This window comes from Perca fluviatilis, chromosome 21 (genome assembly GCF_010015445.1).
Source record: "Perca fluviatilis chromosome 21, GENO_Pfluv_1.0, whole genome shotgun sequence".
NCBI classification, from domain to species: Eukaryota; Metazoa; Chordata; class Actinopteri; order Perciformes; family Percidae; genus Perca; species Perca fluviatilis.
The window spans coordinates 15,315,050-15,335,471 of record NC_053132.1 but is presented as its reverse complement, the minus strand read 5'-3'; the positions used below and the strand labels follow the sequence as shown (position 1 = coordinate 15,335,471).

At 40.3% G+C, this 20,422-nt stretch overlaps 1 protein-coding gene across 8 annotated transcripts in view; it reads right to left on the bottom strand.

The window, feature by feature from the left end:
* The window catches only part of plce1 (phospholipase C, epsilon 1), a 92,998-nt gene that overhangs the window by 3,961 nt on the left and 68,615 nt on the right, over positions 1–20,422 (bottom strand). For 3 of the 8 annotated variants that reach the window (XM_039787959.1, XM_039787957.1, XM_039787956.1), the window contains 20 exons: positions 20,090–20,328; positions 19,886–19,947; positions 18,919–19,084; positions 18,705–18,812; positions 17,001–17,117; positions 15,941–16,099; positions 15,441–15,576; positions 15,148–15,189; positions 12,199–12,317; positions 11,922–12,039; positions 9,485–9,622; positions 8,335–8,625; positions 6,960–7,123; positions 3,345–3,606; positions 2,886–3,004; positions 2,599–2,727; positions 2,266–2,463; positions 1,639–1,839; positions 1,330–1,542; positions 500–611 (listed from right to left, as the gene is read on the bottom strand). In XM_039787959.1, coding sequence (XP_039643893.1) covers positions 500–611; positions 1,330–1,542; positions 1,639–1,839; positions 2,266–2,463; positions 2,599–2,727; positions 2,886–3,004; positions 3,345–3,606; positions 6,960–7,123; positions 8,335–8,625; positions 9,485–9,622; positions 11,922–12,039; positions 12,199–12,317; positions 15,148–15,189; positions 15,441–15,576; positions 15,941–16,099; positions 17,001–17,117; positions 18,705–18,812; positions 18,919–19,084; positions 19,886–19,947; positions 20,090–20,328 — 3,093 coding nt within the window. Of the gene's footprint in view, positions 1–402; positions 612–1,329; positions 1,543–1,638; positions 1,840–2,265; positions 2,464–2,598; positions 2,728–2,885; positions 3,005–3,344; positions 3,607–6,959; positions 7,124–8,334; positions 8,626–9,484; positions 9,623–11,921; positions 12,040–12,198; positions 12,318–15,147; positions 15,190–15,440; positions 15,577–15,940; positions 16,100–17,000; positions 17,118–18,704; positions 18,813–18,918; positions 19,085–19,885; positions 19,948–20,089; positions 20,329–20,422 lie in introns of all 8 variants that reach the window. The other 5 variants (XM_039787961.1, XM_039787963.1, XM_039787958.1 and 2 more) reach the window with 3 other exon arrangements.

Here is a 20,422-nt window from a genome sequence, read left to right as displayed (position 1 = left end):
TATCAGAATAAACAGGTAATATAAAAAACGGTTAAATAAGGATTCTGAATTAAGTTCATACGGTTCAGAAAATACCTAAAGACCATATGTTACATTACATGAACCTAATTCAGACACTGAAACAGGAAAAAAATGACTTTGACTATCATTTTTTTCAAGTTGTGAGAAGAAAAGTGGGTTTCATGCATTACCAGCAATTCAAAAAATCCCCAAAGTTTTCTACATTGTACTTACATCCCAAACACGTCACAATCCATATCAATTCTATACAGAATGCAAACACACAATGTACTTTAGAATGATGTATTTTAAATTGTAAAAATGTTAAAGTTAAACAGAGTGGCACCTCAAAATGTTTTGCTCCTTTTTGTGATGTTAGGTGTTAGAGACAACATACGGTACCTCTGTTGCCTTTCCATGCACAGACAGCAGGCAGAGTGTGAGCCTCACTCCTGGAGCTCTGTCAGAGCCACACAGCATGCAGCTCTATCATCCTTACTTTGGGCAGGACCGTCCACTCCACCGCCAGTCGTCATGCTGCGGCTGCGGCTGGTCAGCTTCTTAAGCTCGCTGGCAAAGGAAATTACTTTCTTTTTGTCTTCCCGCACCACCTGGAAGAAGAAATAAATTAACGTTACTGAAATACAGAAAGAACATAGAGAAATGTGCAGGCAGTTTTTCTTCTTCCATAGTTTAACATCCTTAGATGTGCACTCTTGCTTCCTTTTTCATACTCAGGAATTAAATGATTATTTTATTGATCCATTTAGTCATGTCCTTTTCCTCACTCAGCATGTCTTAATTATTTAAAAAGAAAGAAACTAAACACTAATTAAAGATAATTGAACCTTTATTCAACGAGCCAGCTCATTTAAATATCTTACTTACAAACATGTCAGCACAAATGACCTCGAGTGTGAAAGGATGATTAATAAATGAAATAAATAAATAAATACAGACAGACATACAACATAGAAAACATTGGAACAAGATGAGCAGATAAAACTTAACACAGCACAGTAAATCACAAAAACACGGAGCAACAAAGCACACAAAAGCGCTTACAAACAAGGAAAGCAGCAACAGGTTAAAAAGCCCATACAATCCATCATGCAGGTGTTAAAATGCAACGGCGAGCATACAACATGGATTAACTGAGATGTGAATGAGCAGCATGAGAAACAGTTCATGCAAGCACATACAAAGTCGAAACATGCTCAAAGGAGTTATGTAATGCACATAAATATAAAAGGTAAAACACATGCAAAATAAAAAAAAAAATCTAGTAAGTCTCTAGCATTGGAAGTCAGCCATCATGTTTAGAGCTACCTGCTCTTTGAGTTTAAGAATGAACTTTCCCGCGCCGCGCCAGCGGCTCTGAGCTTGGTAGACACACTCGTGATCCAGCAGTAGCCGCTGCAGGGGCTTAGCGGTGGAGGACTTCTTCGAGCCGGCGTCCTTGGTCACTTCCTCCATTAGGACGTAGTCACATGGATTGGGATTAGATAGGATACTGCAGGAATACTTGGCCTTTGACAATGTCTGACCAGAGAAACAAATCAAGCCACTTTAAGGTTGGCAATACACGTCTTGCAAAGTTTCAAATCAAAGCTTAGAAAGGTTCTTGACTCTCCATACCTGCTGTATGATGTCCTGAGCAGTGCTGTAGCGCGGGGCCTTGATCACAGTGTGAGGCTGTTCTGGTGAAACTTCATGGACCTGGACGAAGAACATATCGTCCTCTGCTCCTCCTCCTGCTCCTCCTCCTCCTGCTCCTTCTCTACCTCCCACAGTCACCTCCTCCTCTCCCTCCAGCAACGAGTTCTTCTCATTTAAGTTCTGCAAGAATAAAGCCGCACAGTAACAGTAAATATATGCAGAACCCAGATTTAAACCAGCACCAGGTCAGTTTGATGCATGAAAATGTTTAATTAAACTAAGCTACTTTACAGCAATTAAGCTACTCTCCCTCCTATAGCAGAGTGCCTCTGGGTGAGGTATCACAAGGGTTGTTAATTCAATGCATCATTACTTATATTAAAAAAAAACACAAGGGGGAGCCATAGTCTACATGATGGGTCACAAAAAGTGTGTATCAAGTGCTTCACACATTGCGATTAAAGTGTTTTAAATCATTCAACAAATATGTTGAAAAATGCAACTTCCCTTTTTTTTTTTAAAAAGACACAGGTCCTTGATGCTAATAATATCCACTCTGAGATCAGTCTTATGATTCTACTACAGTAAGTTAGTCTCTGTGTGTACCTCCTCTCGTGTTTTGAGACAGATCCTCCCCACGTATCCCTCCTCAGAGTTCCAGCTGGAGACCAGTCTGACCACCTCCTCCTCGGGCGCAAGAGGACGATGCTGAGCACAGCGCTTCACCTCGCTGCGCTCCTTCAACAGAGGAACCTTCTCCTCGCACAGGAAGTACTGTGCCGGGTTTCCTGTAGATGCTACGACCTGCGTAATATATGACCCAAACGAAAAGCGAGAGACAAAAAAAACTGTGTGAGTGTGTGCGTGCGGGACTGCCTTTTGCTCAGGCTGCAATCTCATTATCCAAGCATCATGAATCTTTGCTTGCAAAGCACTAACCGTGTCCAGCAGCTGTTTGGCGGTCGTGTGCTCTGTAACACAGAACACAGTGAAGAGCTCAGGACCAGGCGCTGCGTACACCGTCACCCTGTGCTGCCGTGAGGCACGTGTCTCCTCTGAACTGAACAGCTGTGTGGAGAGCAGGAGAGGTGCGAGGCAGCAGGTTATTATGAAACATATCGTCAAGACATTTCTGCTTTACCCGACAGTCTTTAAAGCACAGTGGAGGCTGCAGTATCAAATGTAACCCCTGCATCTCAGAACTTGGAAGAGCTGACAAGTCTCACCAGCGATGAGGGAGTGGCGCCCCCTGTGGGACCGTCCTCTATTCTGCGGCTGAAGATAAACAGGCTTGACACTTCGAGAGATTCATTATGTTGTGTCCTCAACTGGACATGTCTGTAACCTGAAACACACAACAAGAAAATATACTTTGACTACACATAAACTGATAACACTGAATGGGCCGATAAAAACTAAAACAAAAAAACTGTTAAGCTCTTTGTAATGGGTTGAGTTAATTTATAAAATGTTTTGTTTACATTTAGCTTATGACACTGAGTCAGGACATAACAAGGCACATTAACCATACACAAGACAAGACACAGGCCGCCATTGTTTTGAATCGCATATATATATTCGCTGCAGACGTTGTAATTGATTTATACATGATTTTAATATTTACAGGTGCTCTTGCAGACAGCATCCTTTCTCCCGGTTCCATCTGTTGTGTCTGAGACTCCTACCTGGCTTCAAGGCCTTCAGAGGCAGTGTCCTCTGAGCGGTAGTCTGGGAACTGTTATTCTCCACTACGGCGAAGCGCAGGAAGCACATCTCTTCAAAGTGCACAGTGAACTGGAAGTGCTCACTCCACATGGGGTTGAGGGTGTTGCGGTGGATGGGTTTGGTGCGGAAGTGGCAGCTGTCGATGGACATGCCCAGAACATCCACCTCAATGCAGGGGCTGCCAGCGGTGTTACCGGGACAAACGTTCTGACCGGAGACAATCTGAAAGAGGTGTGATGATTAATGAGTAACGAGTAACACTTGCCGTTAAGATTCTTTTTACACTTTCCTCTGTATTTTCATTTCATTTGATGAAAACCCAAGCAGGCCAGAGGAGTGAAGTCACTCTCACGTGCAAACAAATCTCTATTTCATGTTAAGTATATTTCTGACACACACACACACACACACACACACACACACACACACACACACACACACACACACACACACACACACACACACACACACACACACACACACACACACACACACACGTTTTATAAGTGTGAGATCATCCCTCTTGTTTATATACTGCTGGTTTTTCTCAGAAAAAGCAAAGACAGCCACTGAACATAATCAACATAATCATAACTTACATTATGTTTCACTTTTATGCAAACAATATCTTTTTCATGACGTGAAATTAACTTTTCCCTGTTCCACTTCTAAAAAAGTTAAATGTCTGCTTCTGAGACTGTAATTTCTCTCGTTTTTTCAGTGACGAAGCAAAGATAATCTACAGTTTGCACACATGTACAGTGCATACATGAATATACTGTACATACAAAAAACTGATTTTGTGTGATAACCTTCAGGCCTTCATTGATCATTTCCACAAACAATGTGCAATGAGTGATACAAAATGATGAAAAGAAAATGATAATGCAATGCAGAGCTTTTATAAGGTCCTGTTCTCATTCACTGGTATATGGAATTACCCGGTGGCTCTCATGACTGTCAAATAATGAAAGCATATACAGACTATTTCACAATAAAACTGTCCAAACAAACCTACTTAAGAGTGGTTTGAGTGGTTTGTCTGCACAGTCATTGTAGCTATATGATGAATAGACATGAAACAGGCCAAAAAGATGTTAACGTCTTGAGACTTCAGAAACTGCACCATGCAAAAAAAAATCAGGGTACAAATAAATATCAAATATTGGGACACTTTTTAAAAATATGCATTTAGTTTAGGGCTGGGACGATTCGTCAAGGTAGTCGACTAATCGATTACGAAATTCGTCGACACAAATAATTTGCGTCGACGCATCACGCGTAGAAATCTAAAAATAACATGGCTGCCTCCAGCAACAGCGCAAGTATGGCTTCCTCGCATGTTCAACAACACGTTGAGAAAAAGGCTCGCACATGGGAGTATTTTACTCTTAATGCCAACAACAACGTGGTAGTCTGTAGACTTTGTAAAATGCCTCCCTGAGTCAGGATAACAGCAGCAAAACACCGTAACGCCGCCTTCACACTGGCAGTTGAAATCAGCTCCGATACGGCTTCGAAACGGCCGGAAGCCATTAATTTCCTATGGAGATTCGCAGACCGCATGCGAATGGGTCCGAACCGGGTCCGAACCATAGGTCCGAACGAGTGCGGTGCGAAAAAGATCGTGTCAGTTGGTCATCCGGATGCGTTCAAAAAATTGAACTCTTGCGAAAAGCTACGGACGGTTCCTATCCGACGGAAGTTAGCGTTGCTATGGTACTGATAAACAAACCTGCTAATGCTAATTGGTTAGCTAGCAACAGACTAACTATTAACATTATACCGCTATATCACATTTAACCGACGTGACATGTCAACGTTTACGTCAACTTTACTCCACGCAGCAGCCTTTCTATTTATATCTGTATAAGAGAGGTCAGAGAGAATCGGACATTCAGACACTTATCAGTCCTTCTAGTTGTTCTGCCATTTTTGTAAATCGCTTCCGAAGCTTTTCAACGGTGTAGTACGACGTCCGCTGGGGGCGTATTGCGTATTACGGAGCTGATTTCAACTGCCAGTGTGAAGGCGGCGTAAGTTCTGCTCACCTTTTTGTCCCTTTCCCTCCCAAGTAGAGTTTAGATTCTCTGCCTGAGCCCGAACTTGACCCACAGGCCGTGTCGGGCCGATATGTCCCGCCACTATCCTCGGGCCGGGCCGGGCACTTGATCAAGCATTTGTGTTTTTTTAATCATTACTTTATTAGCCTCATTGGTTGGGGAGAAAGCTATTCCTCTCCAGCTTCTCCTATAGCTCTGGGTAGATGTCTTGCACTGACTTGAGTGTGAGGTAAACTGTGCTATATCGTGTCTCCCCCATATGTAGCACTGTCTTTAATAATTGCGCAACCAGGCCAGATTTTTTCAGATATCTCACGAGTCCTTTATAACATCAGTTATAACGGTCCATGTATTAAAAAATTTTCGGGTTTAAATCAGTCTCGGGCTCATAATTCCAGTTAATGTGTCGGGCCGGGCTCGTACACAACATGCACGGGCTCGGGTAGGGTCGGGCTTGAGTTTTTTGGGCCGATCTAAGCTTTACTCCCAAGCATGTGTGATTATCAACATAGTGACATGGAATGTGTTCCCAGTAGTAGCTCAACGATACGTTAGTCCGTTGATTCATTTTAATGCCCCGCTATGACTTAACATTAAGCATCATCAAACGCTGTCATCGGCAGTGTTATTTATTTGGTTTATCATAATCATGAGTGACCCAATCGATTACAGACTGTTATATTACACACTTGCCTTATGTTGGATTTATTTGATACATCTGATTTCAAGTGTTGCTAAAACTGCACTTTCTTTTACTGTAAGATTAAAAGGAGAACAGCTTGGATGTTAAAAAAGAGCTTATTCATTATTTTACCTACTACTGTTTTAGTACTTACTCTCTTTGCACTTGCTCTGTTTACTTTTAAGTTTTTATTTTTGTATTCCTCCTGAAAGTGACTTTATTTTTTGGTTGGATTCATAGCCTACATCTGGCTTCAGGTTGCACTACAAATAATTTTTACTTGAACAGTGCAGTGTTAAACAATTTTAATAAATAGAGATTTATTTATACTTATTCAAATTTGTTTTGTATAGATTGTTAATAATTGAGCAATGGGAATATAATCGCTAATCGAAAAATTAATCGTTAGATTAATCAAAAAATTAATCGTTTGATTAATCGAAAAATTTATCGTTAGATTAGTCGACTAATCAAAAAAATAATCGCTAGATTAATCGTTTAAAAAACAATCGTTTGGGACAGCCCTAATTTAGTTTTCATCAAAATGAGAAAATAAGCTTTTTTTTTCTTTTTTAAAAGACATCAAAAACTATTTGCAAATGAAACATAAACATAAATAGCTATTTTGTGATTCTTCTTCCTTACTAAAGAAAATGAATACGCAGCACTCCTGAAATTGAAACAGAGTTTAAAAGAGGTAAGTGAATAAAAATGCAAATAGGCAGAAGGCTGAAGGTGTGAAACAAAAGGAGTAAGGGAACAAACTATCAAGGATAAAGTAGTCTTCCTGATTGACCGTCCATTCTTCTCCACATGTCATCTTAACTCACAGTGAGGGAATAGACGGCGGGGCTCATTTTCTCCACATCCCTCTCCATCGGACAGAACTGCTTATAGAGCGGACAGGTACGGTCCCAAAGCACCGCCGGCTTCAGGACGTAGCCACAGCCGCCATTGGCCTCAAACAGAGCTGTGTTTAACTGCATGGGCAAGTCTGGGAGGGAAAGAAAAGAGGGAGGTTATAATATTAACAAGCAATAATGAAAAACCTCAACTCCACCTTGAGGGCATTAGCAAAAGAGGTATTAAAGACAAAGATGATCCAGGGTTGGGTATTGTTAACGGCAGCGATTTTTCCTGTTTATTCCTTTTTGGTTGTTTGCTCTGATGTAGATCAACCAGACTGAAAGAATGTCCCATAAACAAACCTTGCATGTCTGATTGCATGTTGGGGTCTTATCACACACAACAGAGTGATCATGTTTTCCAAAAATAAACTTTTCAAATTTTCCAAAGGGAAAAAATGATTTGCAATAGAGAGAGTTCAAGAAAACATGAGAGGAGTGAACTAAAGGAAGAGCAAAAAAGGGATAGGGAGTGAGACAAGGCTCTAAAGAGAATAAGACGGAGGAGGACAAGAGATTCTTTTTAATGTCTTTTAGAGAAAACAACTTAATCTGTCAAAGGTCAGATGGCGAACACAGACAGCAGAGAATTCAAAAGAAAAGCAGAAATAAACAAGCAGTGGCGCACCTTGGGATCAACAATCCCTTAAAAAGAGCACGATACGGATCTAGAATCTGATAATCATGATAATCATCTAGAATTAAAGCCTTTAGGCATTTTCAAGGGTGTGCTAAGTTGTAAAAAGCTAAGCTATTATCATGAAGAGGAGGCCTTGAAGTTGTTTTCTATTGCATTACAAAGGAGGAAGATGATAAAGTAGAACAGAATATACACTCTCCTTTCTCTTCCACTAACTACTATTTGGGACCATCTGATATAAATATATACAATAAATTACTTATTTAACTAGAAGGGCACTTGGAGTGCAGACCTCCACAAGTCACGCCGTTTCACACAATGTTAATGCAGTGTGAATTCTCCTAGTCAGGAATTCATTCACAATGTTAAGGTAAAGGGAAAAATAATGAATGTAGCCGCCCCTATATTCGTATCTGCTCCACAATTGAATGGGTTCTTCATTGGCCCATGCTACACACTTCCACCAAGTTTCATGAAAATTATAGTAGTTTTTCCGTAATCCTGCTGACAAACAGACAAACCAACAAACAAACCGAAAACATAACCTCCCTAGCGGAGGTAACGTTTCCTTGTGAGTGACACAAACATTCATTGAACTTGCTGTTTAAGTTAGAAGTGATGTTCCTTTGCATACAAAGAGAAAACCGCATCTCTCCTCACCATCAGTCTGATAGTTGAGTGCCACCAGCTGGATACCGTGCAGCCAGAAAAGCAGAGGGTTAGGGTTTGTCGAGTCGATCCTGGTGGCTGCTGGGTACGTCCTGAGCAGCTGGCACACGGTGTGCTGGATCAGCTTCTGAGAGTAACGCCGGCACAGGCGCTTGGCGGCGTTCTCGTTGACGGAGGAGATGTGGTAGCACTTGGGTGTGCGGATGATGGCGCTGAGAGAGGTGGGGGGGTTGAGGATGGGAGACGTCTGCTGCTCCTCCCAGCTATGCCGCTCTACACCACCTAGAGGGAGGACAGAGAGAGAGACGTTTAAAGGCCTTGAAAACCAATTTGCTCACTCAGCCTCTTACTTTGAGCGATGTTGGTCCTACATGAAGAGCTAGAACTGCTCTTAGGACCAATTAGGATTCAGCAATATTTTATTTACAATCTGATGGTAGTTTTTGAGAGTGAGAGAACTCCTAATGAATATTATCTAAGGATGTTTTTCCCCAAACTTTAAATGTCATTGTTGCTTATTAAAGTTACAGTTGGTACCTTTCATAAAAAAAAAAGAAAAAAAACGTTTTGTCATATTTGCTCTAACTGTCTATATCTATAAATAAATCCTGACAGTACTAAATAAATTCCTCTGCCTCCTCCTGGTGCTCCTACTGGCATTAGAAAAACAACCAATCGGAGCCGAGGAGTAATTGATTGCCTGTGAACCATGGTCAAACTGAGAAACTAGCAGCGCTGATGAAATATGGATCAAGATTCTGTTCCTGCATTGCAGAAGAAGAAAGTCAGTATTTCAGTTCATCACAAGAATTGTATCTACTTAAATCCTCAACAGGCGTGCATTCTTTCATATACAGCCACAACAAATACTCTTGATACTCTGACTCCTTATGGTGCGGTGTTTTACAAGAAACTAACCTCATTTATCACTTCTAACCTATAATGGCATATTTTGTGCCGGCTTTGCACTGTGGCGACTGTTCAGCTGCTTATACAGTCAAATTATTCACATTTAGTCACACCCATTTTCAAAATATCACCTACACCTAAAAATGGAACAAAAATATGTATTAATATACAGTATGTGTTTTCCATATGTACACCCTCATACTAACAATTACCACCCCGAGGCCCTGCGTACCTTTCAAAGGGGTGCGGCTCTGGGTCACGACCTCTCCTGTTGTGCTGCAGCGAGCAGGAGCTGTGCCAAATATGGACTTCCTGGATTTTCCCCGGTCCTTCCCTCTGCCAGAGCCGGCTGGAGACAGCGTGGACAGGCCTGTGTTCCCACACACAAGAGGCAGACAGAGGAAAGTGGTCAATAATGCTACACAGCCAGACTAGAGACACCACACTTCATGTACATCAGTATTCACAATTTGTTTCGAAACATCAATACATTTTTCTCATTCATTTTCTCTAAATGCTGTCAATTTTTATCATATTGAGGAAGTTGGTCTGCTCCATCCCACGCATCACTCCAAGTGCATTTGTTTTAATGAGCACAGATGATTAGAGCTAATAGTTTTTGCCTTTAAAACAAGCTTATTTTTACATGAAGAATGCAGCATAGAAGCAGATAGATGCTTCCAATCTTTTCAAAGGTCTTGTTTGTTATGACTAATGTCATTAAAGGGTCATTTCGTTTTTTTCAACCTGGACATTATTTTCTTATGTTTTTGTATGTAAGTGACTGATGGGAACAACAATCTTTGAAATTGGTCCAGTATTAGGCGAGAATGCTGTGATCAGCAGCTGCAGCCCGTGCTGTAATGTAACCCTATGGGGCAAATTTGCATCTTCAATTTTGTCCACTAAAAGTGCTGTTTTTGCCACGGACATGCTGACAACATTATGGAAAGGATCCCTACGGAGATAGGCCTTTTAAAACCTCTTTAAGACCTTTTTGTTTAATCAGAAACAGCTCTGAGGTCGCTAGCGCTAAACCCACCAGACTCCATTTAAAAAAAATATATATATACTTTTAGCGTGTATAGAGCCAACCTATTTTCACATGTAATTCGGTAAACTAGGTTTATTTCAACCATAGCTAGAGTTGTGATTGTTGTTAAAGTGGAAACACAAACCAAAACGGCTTTTCATAGTTTTATTTTGTAACTGTCAACTTTGAATGAAGTGTATTTTTTACGATGATAAAATTACTGTATATTTACATGGAGTCTGGAGGCTTTTGCGAACGCAATTTCCTGGATGTTTTTATGTTTACAAAAAGGATCTTACACTTTAACAGAAATCCTTTCCATAATGTTGTCAGACACTTAGAATATTAATCTGAGCCTGTCAATGGCAAAACAAGCTCTTTTGTGAACGTAATATGAAGGTGCACAATTGCCCAATAACTTACATTGTAGCTTGTTTCGCTGACTGCCGACAGCCCCGGTCTTGCTTAATACTGGACCAATGTCAAAGATAGTTGTTCCCAAAAACCTAGAAAAATATGGTCCAGGTTGAATAATGAAAGTTACCCTTTGAGTTACTAAAAATTAATGCAAAAATACTGTTCATCTTGAGCTATTTTGTATTTGGTGTAAAATCTCTGTCTTGAAAATATTTAAGATGAGAAACGTGCAATGCATTTTCTGAATTAAGATGAGTTAAATGTTTGCAGACAAGTTTTTAGAAGTAACATGTCTGCAACCAGTTCAGAGAGCGGAGAGTAACAACCAGTCTGCTGTCTGAAATGGGCTATTTGCCCTGTCTTCTCTTTCTCAGATCTCAGGTCATTGGAAACAGTAAACAAATAAAATACCAGTGGTAACACAGGAACGTTTATAAGGGCAAATGTCATGTAAAGAAAAGAGGAGACAAGCAGAGAAGAGGACACTTGAGGGAGGAAAGAGGAGATAAGAGGCTGATATTTAAACAAAAAGAAATATTTGAGATAAATGGTAGCACAGAATGAAGATAGATCCCAATAAAGAGGAAATACAAGACATTTTATGAGGATACAGAAAGCAAAGTCAAACATCCTAAACTGCTGAACAGAGAGCATTGTCATGCATTTAAAATGAAACCATTTTAAAATGTTGACATATCACCTTGTAGCAACAGAGTTAAAAGTGGAAGAAACAGGGAAGTGACATGTGACAAAGGCCCATCAAAGTCGATCAAATTCGAAGCTTGGGTACTAACTATTCTCAGCCACCAGGACATCCCAAAAACATTTCCTTAAGGGACAGTACAAAACAACGCTGGTGTTTGTTGTGCTGCTCTGGGACTGACAACACAATGAAGTAACCATATCTTCCCCATGGGGAGAAAAGGATTCATCATCTCTGTGGGTGTCCAGTGTGGGAGAGGAATGGAGTGTAACACTGGGATATTAAATGTCTAGCAATGAGGAAAAAAAAAAATATGGGGAAAGGTTTGACCCCTTAAATATAACATGGGAGTGGATTAGACTGGGACAAGACGGGAAAAAAGAGGATAGCATGTCAAAAGTAAAAGAGGTGAGGATGGAAGAAAGATTGTGACAGAGAATAAATCACATTGAATCTGTGAGATAGAAAAAGAGCTATGTGTGTGACAAAGAGACTGAATGATGAAATATTCTCTACCAGGAAATTTCACAGCCTGGCAGTAGATGATGAGGTCAGACAGCTCCTGGGCAATCTGTCGACTCTCCTTCTTGTTCTGAGGAAGGTAAAACTCCTCGCCCAGCTCCATGTCAAACACCTAAAGGTGCAGGTAGACACAGGACACAGACAACACTGTAAACATTTTACTTAAAATAAATTACTTATAAACAGTGGCTTGAATCCAAATTACCCACTGGCACCTAGTAGCTATGAAATGGGCTTCTTCGTCAAGATATGTTATACTGTAGTTCCCTACCTTTCCTTTGCTCTGTGTGGTGCTATCAGACTTCTTCATCCTCTTCGGTATTTCATCAACGGGTTGCTCTTCTTTGTCTGCTGAGCTCTTCCCCTCTGGCTTGTCATCCAGGATGTTATCTATTTAGGAAAAACAATGAATTATAGTAGCTCTCAGGTGTTAATAGGTGTTCAGGAGTACTGTGTGTAGCATGGATCTGGCAGAGAATGTTTCGTGGGTGAATCAAGTGTCAAAAACAAACAAGATGAATATGCAGTGCAAATTAAAAGTATCATTGGATCATATACAAACTGCAAACAGTGAAGAACCTGGGGGAAACTGAAAGAAATGCAACAATGATGGTTGAGTGTGACAGGTTAAGATACCTGCCAATCAAGCAAGCCCGCCCCCAATCGCAACTCTTTTTAAGGACATGGACATTTCTTAATAAATGTAATTCCTGCACACCATCTCAAATCCATAAAAAAAAAAAAAAGTATATTAGCATAGCAGACAAAATTTAATCCAGTTTAGTTGAGGCAAAAATTGTTCTGACAAACATCCAGCCTTGATTTAAAATGTATTTGCTGAATAAAAATGCATTGGAGTTGATATATATTGACTTTGTATTTCAAAAGAGGTTTTTCTTGACTTCAAGAAAGTCAGAAAATAGATTTAACTGCAGCTTAAAAGGTACTTCTGCATTAGCTTCAGCTGCATAGATAACTTACACAGTCTAATGGACAGGATAGTGACATGTGATGAATGAGATCACAAACATGTTGTTGGCATGTTTCCACATACAATTAATTATAATAATATACAGTGTTTCTGCATTTCATTCAGAGATTAGTTATGCATTTTAGATGACTGCAGGTGGGGACAATTACAGGATAATTATAAGGGGAAAAGCAATTTTCAATATCCCTGACTACTTGCAGAGCCCATGAGCAGGCTCTCAAAAAAAAGGGCACAAAGGCCCCTCCTCGTTGATATTCAAAGCAATGTCTATCAACTGTAAACAGGAGCAACAGTAGGGAGTTATTCCCTTTGCTCCTGTTCCTCCTACACATTCATCGCAGCGAAAAAACACAGAAAGAAACATATCAGCTCGAAAAGGCAGAAGCTTTTTATCACAGAAAACTTGTTTAATTCCTGACATTTGGAATCTTGGCCTTTGAAAAAGGTTTGGCAACAGAGTTGACCCTGGATGTCACCCTGTAGATGGTAGCCAGAGAAGTGAGTTGGGCCAGACTGTGACTGGAAGGAGCTACTGTTGAACAAGAGAAGGTGGCAACTTGGCAGTTTGGTGCTCAAGTGTTTGTATTAACTGGGCCAGCTGATGCTAAGTAGAAGCATGTAGGGTCAAATGGAGACAGTCGAGGGTGGAGTGTAGTTTATGTAGTCAGGATATCTTGCTAGCTGTCTGAGTAATGGTTAATAGTTTACTGAGAAAAAAAGTAAGTATCAAAACAGAACCACTCTATGAGGTTTATATGAGTGAAATGGTTTTGAAAGGTCTTTGACCGGTAAATTCTTCCGACAGGGACAAGCAGAGGGCAGGGATCAGGAGAGAGCAGTCCTGGGACTGCGACCGGGACAGGGTAGTTTCCCCTGGTCAGTTGTTTAGTGCGGGGGCAGTGTAGGGCCTGAGAAACCAGATGGCTTTGTTTTGTTTCCCTGATGAGCCTGCCCAGCCACTGGCGAGGTCACAGACAAATACAGTACGGGGGGGGGGGGTGGAGGTGATGTGAAAGAGAAATCATGCTAATACTGACTGAAATTAATGAAATGTGTTTTTTTTTTTAATCATCGATTTACATATCTTTCAAGGACAGTCTAAATGTAGAAAGTATGGTCCCATCTGGCCCCCACTCTATACTTCATTAATACAGCAGAGTTGTACAAATAATTCCTGAAGATATACTGTAGCTTGCGTTAAAAACATATTGTAAAAAACAGCAGGTCAAACACAAACAACTTTTTTTTTTTAAAACAATATCCAGATTACTCTAGTTATTGTGTTCATGACAGAAATTTGGTTTAGAATAAAAGTCATTTTGGATGATGGATACACAAAGTGCATATTAACAAAGTCACAAGAAAAAATGCTGGAGCAAGCCGGTAGTTAAGCATGTTGCATTACTGCACTTACATAATGGTGATGAAACAAGTGTACATCATAACAAACACTCCTGACGTCGCAAAGCATCCATTGTTAGCAATTTAGCAGTGATAAATGTACTTGGGGCCCACCCAATTGTGATTCTAAAAGCTTTATGAATAATAGCGACTACAAAGTAGAGCAGTCTTAACGTCTGTACTAAAGAACACACATGGTTGTCCTTATTTTATGAGCTACATTGGAGAATGAGGGAGGATGTCTTGTAATTGAGAAGAGGTCATCCTCAGTGTTAGCACATTAATTATAGCTCAAAACGTCAAACAACACAACTTCCAGAATATGTTTTACTATCAAACGGATTAGATGGAAGTAGTTTTAGTTTTTACTGGGTTCCAGATATAATAATAATAATAATAATAATAATAATATGTAGTGGTTAAAATTTGAACTGCTGCTTACCATGAACGATAGGTGGCTATGCTACAATGCATTAGAACATAAGCTGACGTCCACAAAAAGCAGAAAGCTAGCAGCTGTTACAGTATACGGGCAACGATGCAGATCACTAGTGCATGTCTACATACCAGTGTTTCCTCCGTAGTTATTCTGCAATGATAGACAACCACAGCAAGTACATTTGCAACAAGGAGCCATAATTTCCCCTTAAAACCCAATTTCAGGGTCAAAATCTAAATGTAGCATTTCGAGAAGCCATTTAAGATACCAATCTACAAAGATGATCAAGAACTAAAATTAATCAGCGAAAGACCAACAGCTACCACCACAAAACAAAATTAGATGGAAACACTGGTACATAGAGAGGCGCATCAGAGCCGTGCATTTACCTTCCAGGCCATATGAGGCAGTAGAGGCTGTGAGGACATCAGCTATGTGGAAAAACAGGCAAGATAAAATAGGAAAGGAAGGGAGTGAGAATAGATGATAAAGTAAAAAGAGACTTGAGTGTTTGAAAGAAAAAAAAGAGACTGATTTAAGGGCTACAACATAAGAATATAAATAGAATTGATGTGATATTTTAACCACAGCATCCATGGAAATCTTCAGTTGAGTTTTTGTGGTAGTTTTGTGCTTGAAATGTGTTTCCAGGGATCATAAACCCCATTGCATTTCTCCTTACCATCTGATAGAGACTCATAGTCGTAGTCGTACTCGTCTTCTTCCTCTTCCTCTTCCTCATTGGTGTGGTTTCCTGGCGAAGTAACCCCTGGTGACCCATTGCTAGCCTGGGCCTGCATGTGGGCCAGCTGGTGAGCCTGTAAAAATGGTTAAAATATTGTACAGGTGAGTGCATGTAAAAAAAAAAAAAAAGACCTAAATAACAAAGAAATCCTTTATCTGACATATGATCTATTTCTACCCATTGCCTGTAAATGCACAACCTCTTATCTGCAGAGAATCTATAGTGTTTGTATATACTGAATCAAATTATGTGTGCTAGGTAAACTGAGTAAAAATGTTGTCATGAGGTGTACATTTGAGCACATTAGCATCCATTATTTATGTGGCAGCACTCTAATCAACACTGCTAAATATTGAATGCACTAATGCTACCTGACAAATATAAATTATGTAAATGTTTATATATGTGTGGACAGGATGTCTTTCTTCCTTTTTGACCTTCTGTTTGAGTATGTCCACCGGCGCCTGGTGTGCTTTGAGCTTCTTGTTCTTGAGGAGGATCCTCCCCCGCAGCTGCAGTGGCGACGGCAGGTGAGGGTCATCGCTGAAGTCACTTTCAAAGAGGAAGCGAGTCACGAGCCGTTCCCCGAACACTGTCTACAGGATAAATATTCAAACGTGATAGACTGTCAATAAATGATGTCCAATTATGTCAGGTACAGACCGGAATGTAATGTGAAGTGAGATGAGTGGAAAGTAAAAGTGCTTTTATCAATGCAAAACAACATTGCAAATAAACAACCCCATGGGGACGTAAGCTGGCCAGAGCCAGTAGAGCTGTCTCAACATGAAAGATTTTTTTTTTTCCTTTCATCAAGCCACTCAGAAGATAGTCTCCAGGGAGGATAGGACGCTGGGAAGTTTTGTTAGATGAAAGCACAATGACATTCCATGATGTATCTGTCGTGCCCAGATACTGTATGTGTGGCTCTGAGTATACAACTTAAAAAAGGGACAGTTGTAGCCTGAATATTAGAAAAGAGTTCGCCAGTTCGAATGCCCGCAGCAGCTGAGAAAATCTGGGCATCGAAAACGAATAAGTGGAGTTCTACTCTTGCTCAACCTGCTGACACAAGTGCCACTGAGGAAAACATTCCCAATTGGAGGAGTGTGGTTGTACCAGAAACTAGACTAAGGTACAACCACACTTCTCCAATTGGGAATGTAAACCAAGGTGTAGGTGCACTTTTTTAACATACATAAACCATGGCATTCCCGAAAATAGAGCATGTGTGCTTACAAAAACTATCTATAAAGTTTTAGTGTTCCAATGAAACTACACTTGTATGGATTTCGAGGCCACTTTAAAATGCTTAAAAAGGTTGTATTATGGGATCTGTACTTTCACTGAAAAATAGCACTTAATTTGATGTGACTGGTGACTTTCTTCATACACACAAACTGCTCTGTAACTAATCAGAAAATACCAACAACATCCGAAAAAAGTTCTATCTATATTTGTGCGATGTCTGAATTTCTGACATAGCTGCTGTCATACCTTGAAGATTTCAGCCATCTTGCGCTGCTGTGGAAGGGAGCAGTGGTTCTCTATGGACAGGATGACGGGCATGTCCGAATTGACAAATGCAGACCGGTTTACTGCTTCCACCACATCCTGGAGGATCATGGGAGAGATTTCATTCTTAGAAACAGCGCTCCAAATCAAATATGAAACAATTAAACTCTATGGAAACCAATACTAATGAGATTTACTCAAATAGCACTTAGATTCATCCTCAAATAAAATACATACATACATGGGTGTTTGAGGGCTCTGATTAGTTACATAAAATAAATAGTATTGATATTTCCCTTAAAGCAACACTATGTAACTTTTAGCCCTACAGGTTGTCTCATTGGAACTACAACTCGCGCTTTCCGACGCAAGTTGTAGTTCCAATAGCCGCTTTCCGACCGGAGGGATTTTTGCAGTTCCTAGAACATAAAATTCCTAGAACTCTTTTTTTCTCGTGTTCCGACTGGACCAATTTGGGGATTTTTAAGTTCCTCTGGCTGCAGTTCCTGTAACTCTTTCAGCTCCTACTTCAGGGCAGGGTCTTTTCGCTGTTCCCTTTTCAGCATAGGGACCTAGGTAAATGAGGGTCGGGTTTCCGGTACAGACAGACCAACAACGGGACAATTTTAACAATTTTCGCCATCTTATTCATCACTAAATTCACTTCTGACAACGTTTTAGGCGCAAAATGAACTGTTAACATTTCAAATATAGGCAGTCTTGCGAAAAGTGATGCCGAATTGACAATTTGCTTCAAAGTTTTCGGAGGTGGGAAGCTCCATGAAGTGAGGCGACAGCCAGCAGGTGCCTTCCCCGGCCGCAAGCTCGTCACTCGGCCAGTCCTGCTCAGAAACCCCGCTGTAAGCCGGAGGTCTCTCAGACCGCTCTCGTAAATAAGAGGCTTTTATTTCGCCGTTGACGGTTCGTTTGTTCAAATATCACAACACATGTCCATCATAAGATTAACGGGAACCTGTGGTAAACTGTCTTTTCTGAGTTAAACTCCACAAGCATGCCCTGTGGGCTTGACAACCTCGCTATCCGGCCGTCACACACACATGTCCACAGTGCAGCCGGCAGAGGCGGGGGAGAGAGAGAGATACCCGTTTCTCTTCGGGAGACTTGTTTAAATTATGACAAATGCTAATGCTATATACATTAGATTTAGTATTTAGTTCATACATTTTTGGTGTATTTTTTTTCTGATTTTAACGCTATAAAGACCATTGCCGTGCTTGCATCACTCTCTTACCCCTCCTATAGTCTTTATGGCCACTTGGCCACTGCGAATGCAAATGGGAAAAACGGTTTTGGGGGAGACTAGTTAGTAGAACTGCTTAGAAGTGGACTTTTCCTATAACTACGTTCCTGTAACTACTTGGTCGGAAAGCGGCTAATGAGACAACCTGTAGGGGGACCGTCCCCCTACAGGTTGTCTCATTGGAACTACAGCTGCCGCTAAAAGTTACATGGTGTTGCTTTAAGAGCAACCAGCTGGTGAACTGAGATCAGCTGATATGCGTTGTAAAATGTTTGTTTGGTTTACTGAACTAATGGAATTTCTGCCTTTCTACTTTTGTCAAAATAAATACATCAAACAGCAGTACTATTGTGTTTTGTCTCTGTTGTGGTAAAAAAAAAAAAAATCAATCATTGGACATCTCTTTTCTGAATGTAATTTCTAACCTTGAAGGGTATTTTAGTGGTAAGTGTGTGTCCATGATAAATAACTGGCATGCCATCATCTCCATCCCAGCAGTCCAACTCAACGCTCCTACAGCCTTGCAGCAGCACCTGGTGAAAAATTCCATTCAATGATCATGTCACAATAATGCAAAATAGCAGTTGTGGGTCCAGAAAACCCTTAAGTACGGCTCAAATAGGCAGAAGGCTCACTTACTTGACTGTAGAGCTCAACAGAGGACTCTCCTTTGAGCTGGTGTCCAGTCAGATAGGTGTTGTGAGAAGACTCAATGTAGTAGTAGGACAGAGGGTACTGCAGCTCCTCCGGGTTCATCTGGGATTCCTCATTACGAGAAGCAAAGTTCTCCTTATCCATCAGAAACCTGGTAAGGAGAGAGGGACGGTTAGATAATACTACATAATGCTATCTATCGAAATCACGATTTGAAAGAATGCGATTAGCTAATCGTAAAGACCCCGATTATTCAAATGTGCAATATCTAGTTGTATTTGGTGATGTTTGGTGTAACATCTGGTTTAACATTTTTTATTTCTATTTTTATCATTATTACTGTTTTTTCATAAGATAAATGCTGGAATAATATTACATACATAAATGTTTACAGAGATGTGCTATTTTTTTATTACTTTATTTAACATGACTGTAGAAGGACTAAAGGAAAGGAAAAGGTTTACAGGAAAGTACTATTCTAACTTATTCTAACTTTAGTTTTAGTGATAAATGTTCTGTGTTTGACTGATTAATGTTCCATGTGTATTAAAAGAAAAACACTTATTGCTGGCAATTCATATCTACGGTATATTTTCATCCTTGCATAAGAATAAAGAGCAGCTTTGATGGTGTCTCATGTTATTATGCTCCACGATATGTTTTATCTGTTACACAGTGAATATTAAAAACTTTAGCAAAACTTTTTTTTTTTTTATCGCAAATCGGATCGTAATCGCAATATCTGGCAGAAAAATTGCAATTAGATTTCCCCCCAAAGTTGTTCATCCCTATTGCTATTGCACTGATTACAATTAGCAAGCAATCACTGATATGTTTATCAAAATGTTAAAACATAAACTTGAACTTGCGCTTTTTTATGATTTTTTAATTGTGTTTCAGTGCCGACACGAATACCGTATGCAATGTATTTAAAATTTTGCTTTTACTATACCTTGCAAAGCCTTCAAATGACATCCAACCCATCTGTCTCATGCTTGAAGAGGGCTCAAATTTCTGCAAGAGAAAAGCATAAAAAAATGAATTACCATTATTGACCAACAGTCCCTTTTCCTTCCAGTTTTCTTTTTTTTTTTTAAAGTGCTGTCCTTACATTGGTTCTTACATGTTTATCATCCCTCTAGGCTTCAGACTCTACCTGTATAATGCTGAGAATCTCATCGTAGCTCAGGTGCTCTCTCTGACAGTTCACTAGGAAGTCGTTGAGCTGAGGAATAGCCAATCCCAAGACGCCTAGTGATGCGTTTTCCACTCCTGTACCGTTTGTCACGATGCTGGCTGCTGCAATGGCATCTGAGATCTGCCTCTGGTTGTCAGACATCTGCTGCCTCGTCCGGATGAACAGGCCAAGATCAGAACCATTGCGGGTTAATAAGTCTGGAAAAGAGGAAGAGATTAGCGCAAAAGTAAGGGAGATCCAATGGTTCACATTTTTTTGACAGCTGGCAATAAATAAAAGAATGCAACTGTT